The 26,973-nt window shown below is 42.1% G+C and overlaps 1 protein-coding gene and 1 long non-coding RNA gene across 2 annotated transcripts; one reads left to right on the plus strand and one right to left on the minus strand.

Moving 5' to 3' along the window:
• Positions 1-6,358: 6,358 nt before the first annotated feature.
• LOC110090150 (acetylserotonin O-methyltransferase) lies at positions 6,359-23,573 on the minus strand. Its single transcript, XM_078390299.1, has 9 exons — positions 23,532-23,573; positions 23,135-23,266; positions 20,578-20,752; positions 19,836-19,965; positions 18,484-18,552; positions 16,647-16,765; positions 12,350-12,490; positions 9,356-9,478; positions 6,359-6,644 (listed from the first exon to the last, which is right to left on the minus strand). Exons 2-9 carry the CDS (start codon positions 23,204-23,206, stop codon positions 6,436-6,438), a joined length of 1,038 nt encoding a protein of 345 aa, XP_078246425.1. The 5' UTR covers positions 23,207-23,266; positions 23,532-23,573; the 3' UTR covers positions 6,359-6,435.
• On the plus strand, positions 12,715-20,986 carry LOC144588138 (uncharacterized). Its single transcript, XR_013543481.1, has 3 exons — positions 12,715-13,434; positions 20,359-20,433; positions 20,851-20,986. It is a non-coding gene; the product is annotated as an uncharacterized LOC144588138 (long non-coding RNA).
• Positions 23,574-26,973: the final 3,400 nt, after the last annotated feature.

A 26,973-nucleotide genomic window follows, 5' to 3' on the forward strand; every position in this document is an offset into this window, starting at 1 on the left:
TATATGGGTAGTTATGGTGGTCTCACAGTTTTTTGAAAGAAAGCAGAGCAATCAAAACAAACATGGGAACTGCACGCTTTCAGGTTATACAGAACTCTTTTCTCAGAAGTGAAGCCTGATGAACAGTTCTGAAAGACTTGAAAGCTCACCTCAGCATTTATGTGCTAAAAAAGAGAGGATTTCCTAGTTCTGCTTTTATTTGTTTGTTTTCATTTTTATGATGCTTTTGTCCCAATTAGGGGACTCAGGAGGGCTCATCAATCATTAACAACAGAAACTAAAAACCGTGATGCGTTATTACATTAGTAAAAACAATATTAAACATGTAGCAGTGTTAAAACAATTAAAATTTGCTGCCCAGAGTAGACCTTTGGTCTGGCTGAGCGGGGTAGAAATCCAATAAAATAAAATGAATAAATAAAAATTACAGTAGTTAAAACAGTTTTTAAAAAACCTTAAAACACACATAAAATAAGTGTCGAGCACACCAGATAACAACGATTCACTGCCCGGTTTGTTGTTAAAAGCTTGTCTAGGATGGTCTCTGCCTGTCACGGGAAGGACGAGAGGGAGGGGCCAACCTCGTCTCCTGAGGAAGGACATTCTGCATCCCAAGAGCAGCCACAGAGAAGGCCCTGCCTCTCATTCCCACCTAAGATGCCCCTGAAAACAGTGGGACTGAGAGAAAGTTCTCCCCTGAAATCTTAGGAGCCAAGAATTTACTTGAAACATACAAATAACTTCCTTTCTTTTTTTTACTTTCTAAAAGAGGAATTGTTTTTTTTTTTTTTTTTTAAAGAGAGAGAATTAACACCAGTTTCATAGTTCAGTAGTTGCCATGGACGCTTCAGAGGAAAAAGACAAGGTAAACATATTTTATATAAAATAAATAAATTGAATACTAAGTAGCTCCGCCTTTGACTGAGGTAGAACAATAACTTTATTGGTTTATTGATGAAGATTGCAATCTTATATACATTGTTGTTGTTATGTTACGTCAAGTTGCCTCTGACTTTTGTTGACCCTATGAATTGGTGGCCTCTAAAATATACTATCTTTAACAGCCCTAGTCAATTTTTGCAGACTCAAAGCTTTCTTTATGGAATCAATCCAGCTCATATTTGGTCTCCATCTTTTCCTGTTGCTTTCAACTTTTCCTAGCATTATTATCTTTCCCACCAACTCTTGCCTTCTCATAATGTGCCCAAATTATGACAGCCTCAGTTTCATCATTTTCGCTTTCAGAGTGAGTTCAAACATGATTTGGTCTTGGAATCATTTTTTTTCATCTTTCTGGTGATCCAGGTCAGCCACAAAACTCTCCTCCAGCACCATATTGAAAACAAATTAAATTTTTCCTTTTGGTTTTCTTCACTATCTGGCTTTCACATTTATACATATTTCTTTATTTAAAATGACGCCCCCCACTTCTCCTTAAAAGGATCCAAAGTGGTTTGCAACCATGAAAGACAATATAAAAGGTAACAACAATAATCAGGAATACGAGAGTGAGGATGATGTTGCCCAGGACTCCAGTGACTCGTCCTTATATTTGATTATCTTTTCTAATTATTTCATTGCTGCCCTTCCTAGTCTATTAATCTATGCATTAAAACATTCTGGACCCCGAGGCAAATCCTATTTCTTTTGCAAGTGGGATCAAGCCCTCTGTCTTGTGATTCCTTTGCTTCAGTTTCCATTTGGATTTATGATTGAACCAAGGTACATCTAATTTATTTTATTTATTTCAAATATTTTTACCCCACCTTTCTCCTTAAAAAGGATCCAAGGAGGCTTAAAACAATGAAAGACAATATTTAAAGTTGAGAGAAAAAACAATGATTATACAATGGTGGTTAACATCATTAAAAGATAATGTTTAACACTACGAACAATGAATAAAGAGGCATCTTACATCATTAACAGGCAATATTAAGGCAATAAGTATACAAAAATTTAAAAATGTCACTCTGAGAAATAGAAAACAAAAAATGGAAAACTCAAGTACTGTAGTACTAAAGATCTAATCAAAGAAGTCATGCATAGCATTCTATGTAAAACTCACGTGCATGTAGCTGTTTACTGTGGGAAGGCTTGCCTGAAGAGAAAGGTCTTTGCCTACTTGCAGAATGACAGCAAAGATGGGGCCAGTCTGGCCTCCTGTGGCATGGAGTTCCAGAGTCTGGGAGCAGCAACAGAGAAGGCTCTCTCCTGTGTTCCCATCAGACACACCTATGAAGGTGGCAAGACTGAGAGAAAGGCCCCTCCAGATGATGTTAACACTTGAGGCGGCTCATAATGAGAGATATAGTCTTTAAGATAGCTTGGACCCAGGCCATTTAGGGCTTTGTAGGCTAAAATCAGCATTTTAAATTTTGCCCGGTAACTGATCTGCATCCACTAGAACTGCTGTAATGGGGAGGGGGAATGTGATCCCTGTAACCAGCCCCAGTCAGCAATCTGGCTGCAGCATTTTCAACTACTTCAGTTATCAACATTGTCTTTTCTTAATGTTCAAGCAGTTGAAGTAGAGTGCAGTTGAACATTACACCACTTTACTGTTGAATTCAGTGTGAGTTCTGAGTAGACATGGCTAGGTTTGTGCTACATTTTCCTTTTGAAGAGGCTAGGTTACACAAGGGGAAAAAGGACAAGAGCCACTCAATGACCTTCCCTCAGGCTTCTTTTTGGCAGAATTACTAAAGGGCTATTATACGTAGGCCTGCAGCCCTGCCCATCTCCCTCATCAGCTTTATTTTTCCTCAGAGAAATAGATTGAAGCATCCCACAGGAAGAAAGTAAACATCTCCTTATCTGAGTTTTCTGGTTTCACCTTATCTAGTATCTGGCCCTGACGGATTGTAAAGAAAAAAAATAGAGCTGTGATGTCCAGCTAGACTCTCTGGCGCCAGAATCAGCTCAGTCGTGGTGAATTAGGAAGAAGAAGTTGAAAGTCCCCAAAGCTACGTCTCCAGGAAGAATGAGAAGGTGAAAGAGAGGGACACGGGATGTCCCCAAACGTAGGTGTTTCCAGGAGTGTCTTTTCAAAACAAACCAACAAAAAACCCAGAGAGAAAACCTGAGGGAACTCCCATAAAACAGGCTAAAAACCTGACTCATAAAACTATGTTCCAATACTCTTAGGTTAAAGCTAACCTAACTCTTAGGTTAGACACCTCTTTCTCTCTTACACACACACACACACACACACACACACACACACACACACACACACACACACACACACACACACACACACACACACACACACACACACACACACACACACACAGTGAGAGTCTCTCTGTCTCTGTCTGTCTGTCTGTTTCTGTCTCTCTCACACACATGCATTTCCCAAAATATACAGTATAAATGGAGAAATCAGCCAATTAATAGTACTCCAGCGAAGTTCATACAGGAAAAAAAGTCAGCTTACCATAATATAATTAACGTATGAACTCCTATAAAAAAGCTATTTCTGATCCTTTCTGCCTCAAAATTGGGACAGGCTGTTCTGAAAGCAACCTTTCCTAGACTGCCAAGTATCAGATCAATCATTTGAGCCATTTTCTAAGCCACAAAACGTATTCCCCTCCAGCTCAGTTTCTGCTTATGATGCTATATTATTCTTCATCAGCATAACACAGAGAGCCATGACAGTGTTCCTATAAATACTTAATCTTGAGAAACTTCAATTTATAAAAAAAAACATTGCTCTCAACAACTTTACGACCTACCTCTAGTCAGTTGAAACAAATTGTTTCTTTTATTCAATGGTTCCCAGACCAGGGACCCCTGATGTTATTCAACTACAACTCCCAGAAGTTCTGGCTAGGGCAGCTAATGCTTGGGGCTTCAAGGAGCTGTAATACAAAAATATCTATGGGCTCAACTATAGAAAAAAATGTTAAAGCCACAGAAACAGGGACTACGGTCCCCATCACATCTACATTTCAGCAGCCCACTGGCTTGAATCAAAGCAGACCCACCAATATTAGACCTTGTGAGGCCTTTGCAGGATAGAATTATTTCCATTCAGTTGTAGAACATGTACAGCAGCCTTGTCAAACCTGCGGCCCATGGGCCGCATGCGGCCCAGGTTGGCTCATAATGCAGCTCAGTGCAATTTTTTATTTTAAAAGAAATTCCAAAGTTTCAAGTTGCACTGCTGGCACTTGCGGCTGGAATGTGGCTGGGGCACGTCACAATGGTAGAGGGAAGGAAGAAAGGAGTGGGAGGGGAGGGGAGAGGGGGCTGCATGACTGCATTGCGCCGTCCCCATCAATAGGTGGACCCCCTCCCGACCCCATAAAGCCACCGGAGTCGAAGCTGGCAGCCTCTGCTGTCTGAGATCGCAGCTGCCGGTAAGCGCGCTTGGAGTGGGGCTGCGGAGGACGGCTAGGGCTGCCGCTCCATGTGGCCCAAACCAAATTTATGCGCGGGCCAAACCAAATTTTCATCTTTTAATGTCGCCCATGGAAGGTGAAAGGTTGGGCACCCCTGATGTACAGTATTGTGTTCTGTAAGGCCTGCGGTGTGTTTAAGGTTGCAGCCCTAACAATTTAGTTTGGTGAAATGAGGCTTCTAGTTTTCTGAACCTTTAACGCAGAGGTCCCCAACCCCCGGTCCGCAGCCCGGTGCTGGTCCATAGCCTGAGCCGGACTGGGCTGTGAAGACAGACCTACCCCCTTCATGCACTCACCCCTGCACAGCCTGTTTGTGTGCGACAGAGAGAGTGCACTCATTCGCACATGAGCGCGGGGGGTCCCCCACCTTCCCCAACCAGTCCATGGGGTGAAAAAGGCTGGGGACCCCTGCTTTAACATCCAAGTACATTTTGTTAGTTATATCTCGTACCCTGTTGTATCAACCTTGTATAAGTTACTCACACGGTTCCACCAATAGGGATGTCAGCTTAGAGAGTCACTTAAACAGAAGTGTCTGTGTCAGAGAGCAGAAAATCAGAGAGAGGGGGTGAACATTGCAATGAATTAAATATCCTTAGGCTTTAAGATAATGTGGGTTTCGCAATGACCAAAGTTTAGGTCAAGATACTCTAAACAGCTGCTTCTTGGAAACTTTCTTTGGAGCAACCATTCTCAACAGGGGCCACATTGACCCCCTGGGGCACCCCAGCCCATTTGAAGGGGGCCAAAGACTGAAACATTGTCTATTTCTGTTTGTGTTGTATCCTTATTTGAGAGGAGATCCTAGAACCTGAGAAGTGTTCTTAAAAGGGCTGTGGCAAAAAGAAAGGGGGGGGGAGAGAAGGTTGAGAATGGCTGCTTTACAGGACCTAAATCAGACCAGCAGGAGATGAAAATCCCCCTATGATGAGCTCCATTTGCTTTCTCTTTTCAGAGGCTGCTGCCAACTCTGTCCTGGCTGAGGCTGACAGATGCTTTTGTATGAACTGGCAGGTGCCTCCCAGTGGTGTCTGTTCATAAGTCATCCCGGGAATTGTCCTGACGAGCTGGGGCAGGGAGAACAGAGAGTGGGAGCCCTAGTCCTTTGACTTTGCCCCACCTTGTTGGTTGGTTGGTTGGTTGGTTGGTTTGCACCCCACCCATTGAGTGAGCACGACCCTACTCTGGGCAGCTTGCAAAATATTATAAAGATACAGCTAAAAACATGAAAGCCTTACAAAACATATAAAACATATTAAAAGAAAACAAACAAAACCCTAAACCCCCCAAAAATCCCCCGTCTGGAACATAGGATGGCAAGGCAACGGGCCATCATAATTTCTCTCCTTTCCTCTGTCTCTATATCTGAGACAGCTCTTATGACAGGGATCAGCCAGCTAGGACCCTGTTTCTGCATATAATACCTAAGGATGCTTCTGCAGGCCTTCTTTCCTATTTTGGTACCCCCCCTTTTCTCCCAGCAAGTTGCTTATTGCAGGGTTTAAAAGGAATTCATTGTCCTCACTTGTTGCAGTGTTTCAATAGGTACCGTTTCAATAGGTAACCTGTTACACTATTCGTTGCCAAGCTTTGCTGTACCACATTTCTTGCTTTTTATTGAGAACAAGGATTATTGATGAACAGAATGGTCATAGAATGGCACAATGCATGAGAAAGGCATCTTAAAATGTCCTTAAACCTCCTCAACACAGAGGGGACTACGAAAGCCATTTACCGTGCAATCGGCATCAGATGGGGGCACACATGAACTCAAATTAAAACACAGCGACTGCATGATGTAAAAAGATCAGTGTGGGGGAAGCCTGTTCTGGAATCATCTCTTTTTGGTGGGGAAGCACCTTTTTTGGTTTTTTGTTTTGTTTTAAGGGGAAAAAAGAACATCATATCACTAGGTCACATTAGGAAAACTATTTTTTTAAATAAAAAACATGTTTGGAGTAATAGACATATATTTTATTAGACAGCGTTCTTTAAGCACAAATCATGAAAGAAGCATGAAGCAGGGTAATTATTTTCTTCCCATGAGGGCGTCATACAACGTTCCTTTCTTGAGCTGCATCTCCTTGAAGCCAGCAGCCGTGAAGAGTGCCTGGTACTCAGAGGAGGTCCGTTCTTTCCCCTTACTGTGGAGCAACATCAGCATGGAGTGTAGATGAGCTTCTGGAGGCCCACATTTATCCTCATCGAGAACCAGTTCAACCACTAACACTCCACCACCTGTTACAATGTATATGTATATATTTCACTGGCTTAACAAAGAGAAGACACCATAACATATTTCTACAGCATTGTGAAGCATGACTTCATTGTTCCAGCCAACCGGGACTCCACAACATAAAGGCAAGATCCAGAGTGAAAGTAATGCGGCTCTTCCTGGGCTAACTCCAAGCGTGGCTTATCATGCCGGTATTCACTTGAGATAACAGAAGCATGAAGGATGCTGTGAGAGGATGCATAGTTAGCAAAGGACTTTTGTGTGTGTGTGGGGGGGTGGTGGCTTTCCCTCAGTATGTGCTTTGGATTCAAAAGGTTCAACCCCTAGCATTCCAGAGCAAGGTGGGGAGAGACTCATTTCTGAGACCCTGCCAGAAATAGAGAAAAGCTAACACACTGTTTCTGAATTTTAAGAAAGGGTACGCCTACATTGGCTGGGAATAGCACCCATCGAGTCCAACCCCCTGCTCAATGCAGGAATACAAATCAAAGCAGATCTGCCAGGTGGTTGTCCAGTTTTCTCTTGAATGCCTCCCATGTTGAGCATTCACCAACAACCACTGTTGTATAGCTCTAAAACCTAAGAGGTTTTCCCTTGATATTCAGCCTAAATTTGGTTTCCTTTAGCTTGAGCCCATTGTTACATGTCCTCGCTTCTGAGTTGATTGAGAATAGATCCTGCCCTCCCCCTCTCTATGACAGCCCTTCAATTATTTGAAAAGTGTTGTATCACCCCTCACTCTTCTTTTCTCAAGGCTAAACATGCCCAGTTCTTTCAGTCTTTCCTCATAGGGCTTGGTTTCCAGCCCTCTGATCATCCTTGTTACCCTCTTCTGAATTTGTTTCAGTTTTTCAGCATCCTTCTTGAAGTGTGGTGTCCAGAACTGGACACAACACTTTATGAGGCCTAACCAGTGCTGAATAGAGGGAGACTAGTACTTCATGAAATTTGGAGACTATACTTCTGTTAATATACCCTAAAACAGCATTTGCCTTTTTTTATAGTCACATCACGCTGTTGGCTCATATTCATTTTTTAAATCTATAGCAGCTCCAAGATCTCTCTCACTTGTAATATTACTGAGCCAAGTGTCCCTCATAACTATAACTGTGCATTTGTCCCCCCCCCCAGATGTAGAACTTTGCATTTATCCCTGTTAAATTTAATTGTGTTGTTTTCAGCCAAGTGCTTAAGCCTATCAAGGTCATTTTGAATTTTGTTCCAAGGTATTAGCTGTTCCACACAGTTTTGTGTCATCTGCAAATTTGATAAAAATTCCCTGCACTTCCTCCTCCAAATCGTTAATAAAAATATTGAAGAGCACTGTACCCAGGACTGATCCTTAGGGTACAACACTTGTTACCTTCTCCCAGTTTGAGAAGGGGTCACTGATAAGCACTCTCTTGAGTATGATTCTGTAACCAACTGTGTATTCACCTGACATTTGTTCTGTCCAACCTACTGCTAGTTAACTTGCTAGACAGAATATCATGGGGCACTTTGTCGAAGGCTTTGCTGAAGTCAAGATATATTACATCTACAGCGCTCTCACTGTCTACCAAGGAGATTACCTGATCAAAGAATGAGATCAGATTAGTCTGGCAGGATTTGTCTTTGACAAATCTGTGTTGGCTTCTAGTTCTTACTGCAATGTTTTCAAAGTGCTTGCAGAGTGACTGCCTAATAGTCAGCTCCAGAATGTTTCCTGGGACTGATGTCAGACTGACCAATTTGTAGTTCCCGGATTCCTCTTTTTTGCCCTTTTTGAAGATTGGGCCAACAATAGGTAAAGGTAAAGGTTCCCCTTGACAAATTGTCCAGTTGTGTCTGACTCTGGGGGGTGGTCCTCATCTCCGTTTCCAAGCTGTAGAGCCAGTGTTTGCCCAAAGACAGTTTCCAGGGTCACGTGGCCAGCGCGACTACACACGGAATGCCTTTACCTTCCCACCATGGTGGTACCTATTTATCTACTCAGATAGATAGCCAGACAGTTGAGGCATCTTTGTCTCCACATTACTTTTTCTAACAAACCATTTGTATATTGCCATACTCTGACTTTCCTCCCTTTTCATCCATTCTGGAAGTCTGAGCAGCTAGTGGTGCTTTTCTTTGTCATACTGGCGAAATGTTAGGAAGAACAACCTTCAGAACATAACCAAAGAGCCCGAAAAACCCACAACAACCAACCATCAGTGCCTTCATAATTTGCTACCAGCATATCACCCCCACCCCCCTTGCATGTAAGCCAGCATTAGGGGGTTTCTTACCAGATTTTGGGGTCTATTCTCCTCTGCTATCCCTAAATGGATTTCCTGCAATCATACTCATAGATTTTCTTTTTTACTGTATGGATTTCCAGAGTACTGTGTTTCCCCGAAAATAGGACAGGGTCTTATATTAATTTTTGTTCCAAAAACACATTTGGGCTTATTTTCATGTACAACAACCTACATTTGTTCAAATACAGTCGTGCCATCTTCTTCTGGTTGCAGCACAATGGTGGAGGGTGGGGGATTCATTTAAATGGGGCTTATTTTGGGGGTAGGTCTTATATTACGAGCATCCTTAAAAATCATACTAGGGCTTATTTTCAGGTTAGGTCTTATTTTCAGGGAAACAAGGTAGAAGGGCCATATATATGGTGAGTCAAAGCTTTGTTATCACACCTTGAAAACTGTAGTTTTGACTACTCCTTCTGTATAAAGAAACATACCAGGTTTGCAAGCCTTATGCAGTTTGGTTAGCAGCTGTATACATTTTTCATCATTCCAGCTATGCAGAATCCTAGCCAAAATATATAGGTCCGCTTCAGGAACCGGATCTTTAAAAAAATCCCCTGTTAAAAAACAGACACAACGCTATTGATTTCAGTGTATTGTCTTAAAGGAAGAATAAGCAGTTCTATCTTTCAGAAGTTTCTAGTTATAACCAGAGCTTGGAATACTACTTCCTAAAAAACAACTGGTAATGTTACTTGCTTGGGTGGAGGCAGGAGACACGTATCTTTCTCAATATCTTATAAATATACATATTTGCCACTCCAGTAGGACCACAGTATGTGCAGGGGATCGGTTCCAAGGCCCTCTCTGCAAATGTCAAAAATTGTGGATAATAGTGAACCCTATTTATAACATTGTCTCTTGTTCCCTCTAGTGGCCAGATCTGGTAATTACATCATGTAAATATATGCTTCTGGGTTTTTCCTTTTAATATTTTTAATATTGTTATACTGAGGATGTGAAACTCTGGATATTGACACCAAAGATACAGTGGTGCCCTGCATAGCACTGATAATCCGTTCCGGATAAATTGTCGCTACCCGGAAACGTCGCTATACGGGGCCAAAAACCCGATAGGATCGCATTAAAAACTGTTTAATGTGTTCCTATGGGGGCAAAACTCACCATTATCTGAAGATTCCCCATACGGCCGCCATTTTTGCTGCCTCGGTAAGCGAGGGCAGGGTGCGAAAATGCTGCGGGCAGCCATTTTCTTGATCCGCCGGCCATTTTGGAACCGCCGATCAGCTGTTCCCAAAACATCGCAATGCGAAGATCGGTAAGCGAAATGCTTACTGATCATTGCAATGCGATGTTTAACCTATGTAAACATCACAATGTGATCGCAAAAAATGCGTCACTATGCGGATTCGTCGTTAAACGATGTGCTCGTTATGCGAGGCACCACTGTACAAGGGTGCTAGTGTACAGAGAAATATTATCCTGTTCATCCCAGTGGCCAGTTCCACAACTTCATCATAGAAATATAGTTGGACCCCATATCCAAGGGGAATCTGTTTGAAGCCCACCCCCCAGAGTCTGAAAAATGTGCATTATGCATAGCATGGTCTCTGGCTCCTTATCATGGCCAGTTCTGGTATTGATATCATAGAAATATATTTCTCTAATGCAGGGGTATCCGACCTTTCACATTCCCTGGGCCACATTAGAAGATAAAAATTTGGTTTGGGCCACACATAAATTTGGTTTGGACCACATGGGGAGCATCCCTAGCCGTCCTCTGCAGCCCTGCTCCAAGCGCGCTTACCGGCAGCTGCGATCTCAGACAGCAGAGGCTGCCAGCTTCGACTCCGGTGGCTTTATGGGGCCGGGAGGGGATCCACCTATTGACGGGGATGGCGCAATACAGTCATGCAGCCCCTCTCCCCTCCCCTTCTGCTCCTTCCTTCCTTCCCTCTCTCCGCCCCCCTACCGTTGTGACGTGCCCCGGCCACAAGTGCCGGCAGTGTAACTTGAAACTTTTGAATTTCTTTAAAAATAAAAAATTGCACTGGGCCGTATTGCAAGCCGACCTGGGCCGCAGGTTGGACAAGCCTGGTCTAATGAATGCTAAACATATTATGGTCTCTGGCTCCTTATCATGGCCAGTTTTGGTAATGTTATCCTTTGAAATATGTATTTCTATGATTTTTCTGTTAATATTTTTAATATTTTCAGACTGGATAAGTGACTCAGCAGATACCGATCCTGTGATTACAGAGGTCCTACTGCATGTTAAAAATAAAGAGGGCAATACAAATAAACCTCTGGGGTATTAAAAGGGGTGGGGATAGGCAAGAGGTGAGATTCTTTTCTCTTACTTTTTCTCATCTATGAACATGCAGTTTATTTATTTCTAGTTAACTGCCTTTAAAACACCTTTTCAAAATTTTAAAAATACTGTCTAGATTATATGGCCTTTTTTTCATTCTACACTGAAAGCCACCTTGGCAATGGAACACCTGTTTCTGGGCTGGCCAAAGACATTTTGCTACCTGAGGTAACAAAGCAAGGCGGAACCTCTACTTTCTCCCACACATGCACACACATTAAAGTGTGTGTGAGTTCTGTGCCTTCAAGTCAGAGCCAAATTATAGTGACCCTAAGAGGGCTTTCAAGGTAAGTGGTTTTTACCAGTTGCATTCCCCCAGTGACTTTCTGTGGGTGAGCAGGGATTTGAACCAGAGTCCTAGTCTGTCACTCCACCCACAGCACCATAATGGGAATTAAAACGCAGAGTACCCAAATCAGGCATTTTATTTTGGCAGAGGGCTCAGAATCTCCGAAGCCCCTCTTCTTATCTCTACTGGTAAAAGAAGAATGGAATTTAAAAGTCAAGTAATTAATACTTTGCTCCTTGTTTATAAGAGCAAAAAACTGCTTCCTGAGGCAAGGAAAGAATGTCCATAGTGTCTAGCAAGGTCCATTACTATAATGCACTAGGAGGTAATAATGCCATTTTGCAGGAAAATCCATGTGCCTCCTCCCATGTGCATTATAGTAATGGAAGGAATTTTATTTTACACCCATCTTTCAAGATTAGTTGGAACTTAATAGCTGAGCCTGAGAATAGGTCAGACAGACTATTGTTGAAAAGGCAATACTGTACTGATCATGCAGTGGAAGAGTAGAAAAAGCGCCCCGTAAACAATTAAAGGTTGGCAGTAAAGCATTTCTTGTTGCACTACCAAGGTAACACAACAGCAGCTTCTTCCATTTGCTGTTCAAAAGGAACATCGTTGCCCCTGGTTCCTCACAAAAATAGTAGGAAGGCAAGAGGTTATTATTTAAGACTTTGCCCCCAAGCTTGGATTTTAGCAAGGAATGAATGCATGGCTGTCTTTTTTGTGGCTTTGCTTCGGAGGCTCAGCTGGGGTGCTGGTATAGACATTGTCTGGAAAACTACCTACCTGGGAACTACATTTTACCTGTCTGGAAAGTCATCCAGCTTTCCTGAGAAAACGCAGGATCCTTCTTTAAACTTTCCACTACTTCGGGTAGGTCAAATACTATCGCAGTAGAATTTGGATACAATGAAATGCATTCTTTGGCTAAGGTACCAGCAGCTCCTTAAAGAAAGACCAGAAATGAACATTGTACACAATTTAGGAAAACAAATGAATATGCTGTGCGTTTCAATGTTTTCCCCAAACATCCCAGCATAGTATTTATAGAGATAGGTGGTTTTCCATGAATTATACTGCCAGGACAGAACAAAAAAAATAGATACTTGCCCCTTTACTAGCTCTCAAGGTATGAGAGGAGAGTAATCCTATCTGCTGTTAGGGGAAATCAAAGCAAGGTGGTGCTAAAGTAATAGAAAACAAATCCTTGCTAGGTGTGAGGAAGGAAGCAGGGAGGCCTTCCTGCTCATGTGCCACCAGGCTTTTCGCTCCAAAGTGAAGGAATGTGAGACTGCAAGTCCCCCAGCAGAGAACTGGATCAACCCCTAGCCAAAAGGCCAGGCACCTCAGAAAACCCAGGAAACGAGTGACCAATAGCAACCCAGAGGGGAGGAAAAGTCCAGGAACAGACCCAGCAATGAGAGAGGGGAGAGGCAGTCTAAAGAAAGCCCAGGAAAAGAACTAGAGGAAGAAAAGGGAGGACAGATTGTGGAAGGAGATGTAAAAGGAGGAGAAAAGGGGAGACAACCTCTTGAGGAGAAAACCTCAAGACAGAAGATGAGAATGAAGAAGAGGCAGACAAAATGAGAGGAGACCAAAAGGGGATGGAAGCCAACCCACAAGCCAAGCTTCCGGAGGGTTGGGAGTGGGTTGAGCAGGAAGATCCCTAGACAGGAGAGCTGGTTATACTAAGAGTTCCCAAGCAGGAAGCTGAGAGGCAGAAATGAAGTCCGCTCCCCATGTAAGTTTTCTTATGGGGTGTGGAGAGAGCAGAAAAGGCAAGAGAGGGAAAGAAGAATACAAACCATGGGGGAAAATGATTCAGAAGGGATGACCGGGATTGATGGAAAGGAACAGAGGGAGTCCCTTGAGGACGGGGGAAGCAGAAGGTGAGTGACCCATGAAGAGAAAACGACAGAAGTGCATTGGGATCATCATCCACATTGCAGCAGTTTCTGTGCAGCCTGACTTCAACCCCTTTGTTCTCCCACCAAGAATTAGTTGGGTGGAACCACTTCCATCCACTGGTACCCTGTTTTGCTGAAAATAAGACCCAACCTGAAAATAAGCCCTAGTATGATTTTTCAGGATCCTCGTAATATAAGCCGTACCCCAAAAATAGTTGGATGTATTGGATGGTCATCCAATCTAAATGTAAATTTCAAAGGGAAGACCATCCAGTGCACAGACTAACTTGCTAGTATATAGTTTTGAATACTAACCAATCAGAGGGAAGCTTTAACTGTTTACTGGTCTGTAACTGCCTGTGTAACTGTTCTCTCTCTCTGAGGTGATTAAAACCTCAAGACACTTACTTTTATCTCTCAGATCTTTACACATTAAGCTATAGTTTCATACCTTTAAGATGCTTATTATGTAACAAACTGAAACCTTTAAGAATGATAACCTCATGTGAGTAAAATAGACTTCTTTATTCAATGATAAAAAGACCTCCTGAATATTTTGTTTATGTGCTAATGTTTGGTGAGGGGAGATTACCAAAAAGGGGAACTTCCAGTTAATTCTGCCTAATGGATGGCACTTCTTGCTGCACATTTTTGGGGAATTCACACGAGTTCCACACAACTCTCAACAAAAATAAGCCCTAGTTAAGTGAAACCCCGCCCTCCAACATCATGTGGCAACCAGAAGATGATTTGAATAAATGTAGATTCTTGTACATGAAAAAATATATAAAATATCCCCTGAAAATAAGCCCACATCACTTTTGGAGCAAAAACTAATATAAGACCCTGTCTTATTTTTGGGGAAACACAGCATTAGGAGAAACTGTGCTTCATGTTATTAGGGTCAGTTTGTGTAACTCTCACCAGATGGTGATGGAAAATGTACCCTTTGCAGTGGTGATGGAACAACTTCCAGTTATGTAGAACAAAATATTATTGATAAAACTGACTTGTCCTCATCTGTGGGACTGGAGTTTGGGAGAAATGCCTGAGGTTAAACATGAACCCAAGAATACTAGGTGGGAATGGTGAGAAGAATGAAAGCACACATTCTGACCTCTTCCTCAAACATTGGACCTGGTGGATAGCAAGGTCATTGCCTACGTTGTTTCCAGTACTACCTCTTCCGAGTAAAAAGCTCAGATGCTTCCAGAACCAGTTCAGTTCTCTGATTCTCTCTGTCCTCCTCAGCTTTCTCCTGTGGACTGTGTTTTCTTCACATGCACACTGCTTGATTACATAAATTCCCAGCCAAGGAAGAGCAGACCTGGGGAAACCTGTCCAAAATGGCCCTTCTCTTCTAGAACTCTCTCTGGCTTCTTCCTAGTCATTATAGACCAGGTAAGAAGAGCAATCAAGAATCTCTGCAGTCCTATTCAAACAATTAAAACAGGGATAATTTGAAAGCATGAGGAGGTGGAGACTTATAGCCTGACACCATCCTTTTAACTGCTTCCACTTGAAGGACCACATAGAGGTGGATGTTGGAACATTTTCAGCCTCATACGTTGCCTGTAAGAGGTTTGGTTAGGCCTTGCTGGGCTGGGTGACTCTCGGTCAATCCAGCAGCAACCAATTGTTCCATCCCTGCCTCTGATTTTGAAGAGAGACACTCCTCTCTGCTTGAGAGTCCTTTTCCCTCTTATTTTCAGTCTGCTGGCAGTTAGTAGTGCAGCTAGTATGCAATTCTTTATGTAGATAGTGTGTGCAGTTAGCAGTAGAGATGGGATATTTTTATTCATATCCCTGGGGATATGGATATGAATATCAGCACTGCCAGTGCCTGGGGAAACTGGATTCTCCCCCCAGACCTTGGTGGTCCACTTACTACTTCCTCTGCAGCATGCACAGCCATCGTTGGTTGTGTTGTGCCAATTGCGGAAGTAGACCAGTCAGTACTTCCCCACCTCCCTGCACATCTGACTGCTCAGCAGCTGAGTGGGGAGACTCATCATCTTGCCTTCTCACTGGAGTGGTCAGCTGTGCAGGGAGGCAGGGAAGTGCCAGCCAGGTAACTTCCATGATTGGTGAAATGCGAATGACAAAGGCTGTGCACACCGTGCAGCAAGTGGTAATTGGACCGTGCAGTGTTGGGGAAAGTGTCCTATTTCCCTAGGAACCTATGGTGATGATACTCATATTCATATCCCCAAAGATTTGAATACAAACATGTCCTCTCTAGTTAGCAGATTATGCAACGAAAACATAGTCTGCAGGAATCTGCTAGAAGCAGGCTATGAGTCAGTTAAGGCCTGCTCCAATAGCCAGACATTTTTGCACAGTATGCTATTTTTGATCTGTTCAGAATGGTGAGTAAATGAAATCCTTTTTATTCTTTCTCTTACCAGTGTCTCAGAGTAAGTACAGTGGACCCTTGACTTACAGACGGCATGACTTACAGACTTTTTGAGTTACAGACTTCTCTGGCTGCAAAATTTAGGTTTGACTTGCAGCCTGAGAATTGACTTACAGACCAGAAAAAAACCAAAATGGAACAAAAACGGCCTGTTACGGGATTAATCGTAATGGAGACTTGACCTACAGACTTTTTGACTTGAGAACCGCCTTACAATACGGATTAAGTTCTCAAGCCAAGACCCCACTGTATTAGGCAGTTCACGAGAACAAAAAAGGGGTTGTCTATTCTGGAAAGATAATTCTGTTCTGTACATTTCTGCTCTTCTGCTGAGTAGCTAGACTGATTTTGGGATGGGTTGTTCCCCCCCCCCCCAATTCAAACTCTGCCAGGAGAGGGCAGACTCTGTTACACTTGTAGTCTCTCAAGGACATCAGGAGAGGTTTGGTGTGTTTTTAAAAATATTCCCAGTTAAGCAGAGACAGCAGAAATAAGAGTCAGGACAAGAATTCTCTCCCTGGTTATCTTTCAAATTAACCCTTTTTTAACATCTGACAACTAGGGCTCTTGACAAATGAGCCTATCTCACAATAATGTGCCTCTAATAAAAGGGAAAACCTGGCCTGCACCAGCTTTGATCTTCTGAGCCACCTTAGAATGACAGACTCACAGGGCTGAAACAGAATCTGGGAGTCATCCAGGTCTATCCCTAAATTATATACCAATACGACCCTAGGTACCGAATAAAGGAAAATAACGGGGTGCTGATGGCACTTACCACCCACATCACAAATGAGTGGGAAATTAGAAAGATCAAACGCAGACATCACTTCTTTACCACAAAGACTCCAGATGTCATCCATGGCCTTGGAGAATCTGTACAGGCTCTCCTCTGATCTAGTAATTTAAAATAATGTTAGCAGATAAGCAAGGAAGCCCCCGGCACAAAGGGTGTGACTTATGCAAGGCCTTGCCGACCACAAGAGCAACATGGCTCCTAAACCATCAAACCTTCATGCTTGGTGCTAATTGTGTCACTGCTGTGAGTGTGAAGAGCAGTTCTGACAATCTCTACCCCAAAGCTGCCTGGCTTTCACGCCCCTTTCCTTGGTGGGGAACCATTACAACTTTCCTAAGTCATAGCCCCCAGCCAACCCAGATTTGTCCAGGACGAGCGAGATGCTACGACAGATGTTTTTCCTTAGTCAATGATAACAGGATTCCTGGAAGGAGCCTGGCAGCTGGACTCTGCTGTTTCTGTATCTCAGGGGTGACTAACCTGTCCAGGGAAATAACCTGCACAGTGGTGCAGACTGCCATATGCCAGCACACTTTCACATAGACACAACCATGGGGTTGTGTACCTATATAACCCATCCCACTTCCTGTTTTCATTAAAGAAAAATCTCTGGTGGCCAGAAAAAAAAGAGAGTGCTTTGCACAGAGTGTTGAGGAGCCTGAGAGGTAAAGATGCCAGATGCCATCTCTTGCCTCCCACATATTCTGGAAGAGACTGCTCCATTGTAATGTAAAGCATCTTCTGCCGGAAAGAACTGAATTATGAGATATTGGAGGACTTCATGAACTCAGTATATTTATTACATTAGCACATGTGGTTCCTCTGCTGTCTTCTTTTTCTTTTATATTTTCTTTATATTCTCTCCTGCCCCCCATCCTTGAACTTTTAACAGCTTTCACACCTTCAACTCTTCTCTCCTTCCCTTTTGCTCATGCCTGTCATCCATTCTTCGTCTCCTGTAGGAATATTTACCGTAGAACCTAACAGCAAACACGGGACAGAAATCCCTGCATGTGAGATGTAACTAAATACCCAAGACTCTTAGAGTCAATGAATATTTAGTATGTTTTACTTGTGAAATTGGCATTTCATCCAGTATTTCATTTCAAACCCCCCCCCCCCATATCTCATGAAGTGGACTTGTCCACCAAGGTTCACATTAAAATATAGTAGTCTTTAAGGTGCTGCCTGTTTTTGTCTTGTCTTGGGTTTTTTTTGGGGGGGGGGGGGTTATTTTGCCTGATATGAGCACACATGTAATTGATCACCAAAATGTAACCATTGACTTTCTTTCTAGGTTTCACTGCATATTCACTTATCACAAACAAGATAATACTGAGAGATTTAAAATGTTGTTAAGACAGGAAGTATGATTTTTTTAAATTGTCTGCTTCTAGCCTAACTGTAAAAAATCTTTTCCTACAAATTTTTCCATTTGTAGTCAAATGGAAATTTCACTCTTAATTATGGCAAACATATATTTGGAAGAGTCCATTTATGATGAATAAAATCTGCTTCAATACTAAAGAGCAGCACAGTGTTCTTGAAGCAAAGAAGAAATGACTGTCTCTGGTTTTGAGATTTTGGTGTCATGTTTTTCCAACTGGGCAAATTTTGAAGAGTCCCTCAGTACCATCCAAGAGAGCATGGAGTAAAAAAAGACAACGCAGTACAGACAGAACACTTGAAGTGTGAATGCAAACCACAGGACTCACATGGTTGCAAAAATAATATCAAGAACTGACAGGAAGTTGACATTTTTGCTATTTAAAAAAAAAATAAGACATGGAAAAAGAAGACATAGAAAAAACTTTACCTGTAAAACACGTCAAAATAATTCTTTGATGAAGCGCCATAGATTGATTCAAGTTGTTCAGTTCCTTTTCTAAACAGCACATTTGTTTGAATGAAACAAAGAAATATCAAAATCTATGTTAAACTCTTCCTACTCCCATTGCCCACCAGATAGTAACACTTTACTCATACAGTCACATGCACTGTATTCAAAATTAACTCGGAACATTAGATTCTTTTTTTAAAACCAGAAAGGTTATTTTTGCCATTAAATAAATTAGGTAAATTGAATGCTAATGATACGCACCAGCTTACAATGGATGTGCGTCCATAGTCCTGAGTTCATTTTTCAGTTAAAGGTGGACAACATTCAAGATTCTGTGGATCATTTTTTGTTTTTATCTCCACCTTGGAGGGGTGCAACGTCATCCAATGGTTCCTACACTCTCCTGACCCTAGACATTTTTTTTGCCCTACATGACAAATTGTGACAGACACCCCAATATCTTCTGGGTATGATTTGCCCAAAAACGTATATTCGCCCTCAGCTTTCTTTTGGATTTTAGAAAAATCATATTTTTAACAAAAGGAAAATAACTGATCAAGGGGTCCAGAAGTGTGCATACGGGGTATGAACTGCACTTCGTTGGCGCCTACAGTCAGTGTTAATACTAATCATTCAGTCAATGCTTACTTATTATGAACCTTGCCAGAATTTTCTAGGTATGAAGTATGCAGAAGTGGTTTACCTGTCCCACCTTCAGAGGTGCTGTGTCATGATGCACCTTGCCCAAGTCTATATAGGTGAAAAAACTCTATATATAGTATACTTAACAGTATATGCAAGAACATAAAACTAAATGCAATAAGCATATTAAATGTGTCTAACATGAACATTCTTCAGGTTAGACTCATTTAATACAGTTATTGCATTAAGTTCTACGTTAAGCACATGATGCGGAGTTTTTTCAGCAGTAGTAGTTTCATTCTGTACTCCCTAATTGTCATGAGGCTGTATAGGTGGCCTATCGGTACACATGCCCAGGAGGCCCCTTGGGGATCTAAACGCCCAAACTCTGGCTCCCTAGTCAGAACCCATTGAGCTTTTCCAGCTATTAGATGTGACACTCATCAAAGCCATGTCTTCTGAGAGGACAGGAGAGTCGTTCTAAAAGCATGCATGTCTACAGAGACTGCAGAACGATTTCATCCCCTGCAGTATGGAATAGGCTAAAAGAACGACTCAGAAAACACAGAGGCAGATGTTTTGGTGAGTGAACAACTCCAATCCAAGCATGAAGTATAGAAACAGACCTGCTAACATAAGGAACCTTATTGTCCCAGGCCTGTGGTGCTGGTTTGTCTGCTCCTCACCTCACAGCATCAGTCAGATATTGCGCACTTGGATACATATCTTCCGACAGAAACTTTATGAAATTATACTGTGACTTCGGGCTTGATTTAGCAAGGTAGAGATCCGCAAGGGCCGAGTTTCCATAAAGACCTTAAGATGAAAGAAACAAAAGACTGTGCTTTAAAACCACAAGAGAAGTATTTGTCTGATGGTTATATTTGCATCTCACTCTTCTTTGAGTAAGTTCCCGGTGATGTCTGGGACTGATCCTCTATCTCTTATCTCCAAAACAAGCCTGTGATGTAAGTCAAAGTTTGAGGGAATTGTTAGGCACAGGCACTTTTCCTTTTATGCAAAGAATGAATTGTGCATATAGTGGTGAAAAGTCATTACTAAATAGATAAGTAAATAAATAAATCTAAAAGTAAATAAATAAATCTAAAAGAAATAAATAAATCTGAGTAGGGCAGTGGCAAGCCGCTGGTATCCAGAAAAAACAATAGAAGTTGACTTTGATCTTGTTTTTTGTTTTTTATCCCCCAGACCATACACATTTTTGTACTGATAGAAGGGAGAGAAAAAAGAATGAAATAGGACCAGGAAGGAAGGAGCAACAGGGTGAGAGTGAAATAGTGAACTGTGCAAATTGCTGGACATTTGTGGGTCACTCTTAGTCGTTGTGAGGTGTAAAGAGTTCCACAATCCGCTGCTACTTCTTCAGTGAGTATTAGCCTGAGTTGCTTCCCCCCCCAACATGGTTACTTCTGTTCTCCTTCCTCTCCATCCTCAGGAACTTTAAGCCCACGCAGGCCTCCAGCAGCCTCTCCATTCCACTGGGGCTGGTGCCGAGGCGTTCAGCAATGGCCCCTGAGCTCAGGGGTTCTCCCGACTCCAAGAGCAGATCAAATACTCCCAACTCAGAGGCAGTGAACATAACCTGAGGGGCAGGAAAGAGTGGAAAGTACAAAAGGGGGGGGAGAGAGAAATGCAAAAATCAATCACAGTCATGATATCATTGCTGTGTTTGTTGTGCAGGTACTAAACAGAAGAACATTTTAAATGCAAAAGATGGGCTTGAGACACAGCAGAATCCGCCGCAGCAGCTGACACATGCTGGTGGATCCCATTGAAAGCCCATCAGTTGCAGCTGGACTCTTGTCAGACTTTCAGGTGAGTAGGTTGTTTTGTTGGTTAATGTCCAAATGAGGCCTTGATGATTTCTGACCTATAGGCGGCTGCTGGCTAATACCATGACATTAATTGATGGAAGTGTAGCTGTAAAGGCTTTTCCCCCAACCTGCTCTTTGCAAGTAGGTGGAGGACCTTATTTTTTTTTTTCATGTATGTACTGATAATAAAACTGCTACCAGCTCCCTTTCCTCTTTTCATGCAACAAGGAGAGAGGGTTTGCCCACAATGAGAAAATCTATTCAGCCCTGTGAATGGAAGGCTCCCTGAACCAGAACCTCTGTTGAAAACTTGGGAAGCATGTGAGGGGGAAATTCATTTGCAGGCTGGGTTTTTTTCTAAAAAGGAGGTATCTCAGAGGTCTTCAAGGTTTGTGTAACATTAAGAAAAAGGGAGCATAACATATCAAATTTTTAACAGGTGACCCAAAGGGAGAATAGTATCACAGGGCTTCTTCCTTGGGCACAATTTGATTAAACAACAACGTGTACAGGCAATCTTGAGTAACCGTCATAACAATAATAAAACAGATGCCACTCATGTGTCTAAGCAAACAGTTTATGGCTTATTCCAGTGGTCCCCAACCTTGGGCCTCCAGATGTTCTTGGACTATAACTCCCAGAAGCCTTCACCACCACCTCTGCTGGCCAGGATTTCTGGCAGTTGAAGTCCAAGAACATCTGGAGGCCCAAGGTTGGGGACTGTGGCGACCACCTCTGAAGCCCCTATTCCCTCAGGTCTTCACGAGGTTCTCGCTTCTCTTCTTTCTTCACTGCCACCAGTATTGCTGCTTCAATACTATTCAATCAAGGAGACATGTGTACTTTTGAAACTTAACTCATTTATTAGATCAGGGAAGTTCATATAGTACTGTATTATTAATCAATAAGTAAATCACGGGTTGCTAATCACTTGTATTTGTATCAGTTCTACTTTGATTTTAAATCTCTATTAACTCTCTGTACCATTCAGCGTTCTTACAGAACTCTAACTCACTCTTAGTTCACTCTTAAGTTTCACACAGTCTCTCACTACCAGAATCTTCCCTCATACTCCATATACCAGCCTTTATATTCAGCCTCCTCCCCCTTTGGCTCCGCCTTCCGTCCTCTCATTGGCTCCAACTCCATTGTTCAGCTGTGATGGACAGGTGAGGGCAGGGCTGTTCGCTACAGGGACCACTGGCTTATTCACAACCTTGAAGCTCCTTTATTCATTGCCAGTCACTGTCATAGCAGAAACAGAGCGCTTTCTTACAGGATCTTCTTTGCTTCATGGACAACTGGCAAGAGAGCAACTTTCCCAGGCTTCAATCCTGAAGACCCCTGAGTGGACCTGATTGACTATTGAGCCATCACCGGTATTAGCATCCTTGACATCAAAGGACTACTTATATTGTGATATTAACCTTTTCTTGATATGTCAGCCTGTAATGGGGAAGACGTGTACTTTCTGTTTGTGTTACCACATAATGGAACAGTGAAATCCATTATCCATTCCCTTCTGAATGTGACCCTCTGTATTTTTCAAACCTGCCTGGCTAATGAATGACATCAGGGCAAGTTCAAGGCCAGTCTGAAGGAAGTGCACAATGGCAAGGCAAAGAGGTAGAAGACAATGGTTGGGAAGGATAAATGCAGAGCTGAGCAGGAGATTTGGATAGAGGCAAAAACTCATTATACCCATGTGCTACAAAGTGTTTCTAACTCATTTCCAAAAATTTATTCTAATCCATGTGAAACCTGGTACATTCAAATGTCTCAACAGAAAAACGGTTTCTGACCTGGAAGGTCATCAGTACTGTGCAGCATCAGGTGTGGATTGATTGAAGACACCCACTCAAAGTATTGAAGGGGAATGAATGCTTCCAGACATGTCCTTCGTGAAGGACTGATATAGAAGGAATATAAATTTGATGGAATTCTAACAGTGTTTCTATATCGGTTGTGTTCCTACATTCTTTTTCCCCACCTCACTAGCTGTCAGAACTACAAAGCCACCACACAGAAAACCAGCCCAGGTTCCAAAAAGAGAAGAAAAATTGTTGATTCCACGGATCCATTCGCAATCTGACATTTTGAAAGTCCTCCCAAGTTTTAACACACACATAGGCACGACTCATGACTCTTACCTTGGAAATGAGAAGTCCATACTGGTACTGATGTAAGACTTGGATACTTTCAAAGTCTTCAATAGAATCCATTCCTCTTCACTGCTCTGACAGGCACTGTGCCGTCCTCCCTGCCTGAATTATGTGCTTTTCCTGATGAGAGAACAAAATATCACCCACTCTCAGCTACCTGCGCAAGGGAATCTAAACAAGAAAACCGGGAGATAGGTAGATGGAGAGAACTGGGTCTAAGAGATAAAATGAAAACCTGTGGGTTTTCTACAAGAGAGAAATGTAACATCAGAGTCACAAGGAATCAAAGAACCCAGAAACTAATCCCCTGGGACAGTTTGGAAAGAGGAAGGCTTTAGGAAGTGGGTGGTGGGTGAGTGGTGGGAGGGAGAATGAAACTGCTTACCCAAGGGAGCCTGCGGAGAAAGAAACAAACCTGGAAAACAGTAGGATTGGCTGTATTCCAGTTGCATCACCTCCTTTTATAGATTGTGGGTGTTAGGGTTGGAATGGACTTTAACTCCTTCTTGTCTAGTGGAATGTACCTGGGACAAGGCAAAAGGTCTAGTGAAGCAATTGACCCTCTTAACCAACAGTGGGCTATTTTAAACTTTAGTCGTACTTTCTTCCAAAGCTGAGCCCAGAAATAAGCCTATAAGGGTGACATTCTGTGGCACTGTCCCCCTGCAAATAATGTTTTCCTGTTTCAGCTGCTTTCCGTGTTCTCTATTTCTTAAGGACATCGACATCAACATGAACCATTTTATGCTGTCTTGTCAATGTCAAGTTATGGGGAACTTTTCCAGGGTTTTCCAGGTATACACTACTGAGAAATGGTTTGCCATTCCGTCCATCTGGGGGCTCCCTGGGACTGTGCAGCTTGCTGACGCCTACTCAGGCTGGCTGTTCTCTAAGGAGGCTCAATAAAGAATCGAACTCTTAACCTCCAGCTCCACAGCTAGATACCTGGTTGGAATTTTTTTAAAAAATCCCGCTAGATTCATTGATTTTTGTCGCTGCAGTACTTTTTCTCTTGTGTAGTGTAACAAACTGGAACAAAGGTGGTGGTGGTGGTGGTGGTGGTGGAGAACAAGTAGAAGTCTCTCTTTCTCTCTCTTAGCAAATACCAATACAGTAAAGCAGAGGCGACATGCTCCAGTTGCCAACAAATTGGCAACTGGAAACAGAACATTCTTCTGGGTGGCTGGAGCACTAGAATTTGGTTAGGAAACATCCCCACAGTATTAGAAGTATGGTCTGTCCTTTATTCTCCCTGCATATATTCTACTTTTATCCACCCTATGGTTTCCACCTCTTTGTATTTGGGTAGAAAACACTTTGAAGAAACAAATACTGGGGTATCTTATTGATTTATTGATTGACTGATTTGTTTAAAATGACCAGTCATTAAAATAACAGTTCAGTGTAATTCAAGAAGACACTGATATTAATCACACAACAGTACACTTACAATATGTACTGTAAATGTATCAACTAGCCTTAAGGTGTTCCTCACAAATCTCCATGACCAATTTATAAAACCCCATTTTAGTTTTGTCAGGACTAGATTACATACTACAGTATTTGCAATGGAAGGCAGCTGAGAATTTATGCTACTTGCCTCCCAGATCATAAATGAGTGGGAAATGAGAATGATTAAATACTACCATACAAACTCCAGGTATTATCCATAGCATCAGAGAACCTTTGCAATTTTTCCTCTGATCTAATAATTCAAAATCACAATGGCAGATAACATCCCTGCAATCTGATCATTTTGGAAGAGTTAGCTGTGCTAGTCTGTGCTAGCATATCAGGCAAAAACAAAACAAAACAAATTATAAATAAAGAAGACAAAAAACATTGTGGCACCTTAAAGACTAACTGCTATATTTTAATGTGAGCTTTCATAAAGAAGACTACTTCCTCAGACAATGTTTCTTCTTCTTCTTTCTTTGTGGTCTGAGGAAGTGGATTTGTCCATGAAAGCTCACATTAAAATAGAGCAGTTAGACATTAAGGTGCTGCAATTTGATGTACACCTAATTCCTGCAAACTGCAATCATACATAAAAACTGGGAATAGAGACAATATTTTAGTTAAATGGTGTATTATGAAATCTGTTTTCAAAACTGTGGTATTCGGTGGACAGTGTCATCGAAGCTACCAGAATGAATTTGACCAAACTCTGGGAGGCAGTGGAAGACAGGAGGGCCTGGCATGCTCTCGTCCATGGGGTCACGAAGAGTTGGACATGACTAAATGACTTAACAACAACCAGTTCTTCTTCATACCAATAAACAGCGTGGGAACCAAGTATAGATAAGTCTTGAGAAAGACTCAGAATTGGCTAAGTTGACCCCAAGGTATAGTTGAGCCCGGACCCTGACATTTTTTGTGCATTCCATGAGCAACGTTTGAGATTATACTGAGATTAGTATTCCAGTATATATATTCAAGTGGCCAGTTCTGTCTAATGCAGCCTTGCAATAAAAAGCCTTTAACCATGTTGACACATGTCAGCCTGAAGTGTGGCCGTTTCTTTAAAATGTCTAAGGTGCCAAGTATGGCTACAGCCACCATGCCTCCATTTTGGAAGAGTTAGTTGTGTTAGTCTGTGCTGGTGTATCAGGCAAAAACAAAACAAAAGGAATTATGAATAAAGAAGACAAAAATCATTGTGGCACCTTAAAGACTAACTGCTTTATTTTAATGTGAGCTTTCTTAGACAAGACCACTTCCTCAGACATTGTTTTTTATTTCTTCTTTCTTTGGTCTGAGGAAGTGGATTTGTCCATTAAAGCTCACAGTTAGAAATTAAGATGCTGCAATCTGATGTACACCTAATTCCTGCAAACTGCAATCGTACATAAAAACTTGGAATATAGACAAAAAAAAAAAAAAGAATTCCATAGGGTAAAAAAAATCTTGCTAGAAGAAGTCTTCTTGGACCCTGGAGAATAAAAATGTCCACATTTGAATAAAAAGGCCACATTCCAAATGGCTGTTAGAAGTCCACCTTTGCACTTCTAACAGCCAAAATGTACAAAGTTGAAGAATTCACATAGAAACATGCCGTAGTTTAGGAAAAATTTATTCTAATATATATATGATTTTTGATGTGGGAAGCAAGGATGAGAGGAATGAGATGAAATCAGGACTGAGGAATTTTTTTTGTCATCATTAAGCCACCATGCCTCCATCTAGCTAATACTTTTGGTAATGAGGAAGAGAGAAGCTCAGGATAGGTGCTCTCTCTCTCTCTCTCTCTCTCTCTCTCTCTCTCTCTCTCTCTCTCTCTCTCTCTCTCTCTCTCTCTGGGTGGACAGGTAGCATCTGTAGTCTGCATACTTGAGGTGTCTATCAGGGAAGGGTGAATCAATCCATTAAGAACAGGGAAGTGGTATTCACTTGAAACTAATAAACTCTGCTAAATAAGGCAATAGTTTTGATTGTCTTGAGGTGCTGGTAAGAGTTAGATGTCCTCTCTCATGCCATGAGGTATTTAAAATAGTGATGGGCAACCTCCACAGTTCCAAGAGCCACACACATGAACCCCTGGACTGTGAAGGGCTCTGCCCCCTTCTGTGCCTCACTAATCTCAACATATTTTGATTCTCACAAAGCTTTTTATCTTGAAAAAGGCTATTCATGTCCTTTTGCGACCAACTTATTAAAAAAAAATTAAATCCTGGAGGGTAGAGGGCAAGGGTACTGTGAGATCCAAAACCCACGGCAAAATTGCCTCCCTCACCCCTTACAGGGTACAAAAAGACTATAAAGATGTTATGAAAATACATTTTAGAATATTGGGGTCTGGAGTAGTTGGGGGGCCAGTCCATGGACTA

Source organism: Pogona vitticeps, chromosome 3, assembly GCF_051106095.1.
Source record: "Pogona vitticeps strain Pit_001003342236 chromosome 3, PviZW2.1, whole genome shotgun sequence".
NCBI lineage: Eukaryota > Metazoa > Chordata > Lepidosauria > Squamata > Agamidae > Pogona > Pogona vitticeps.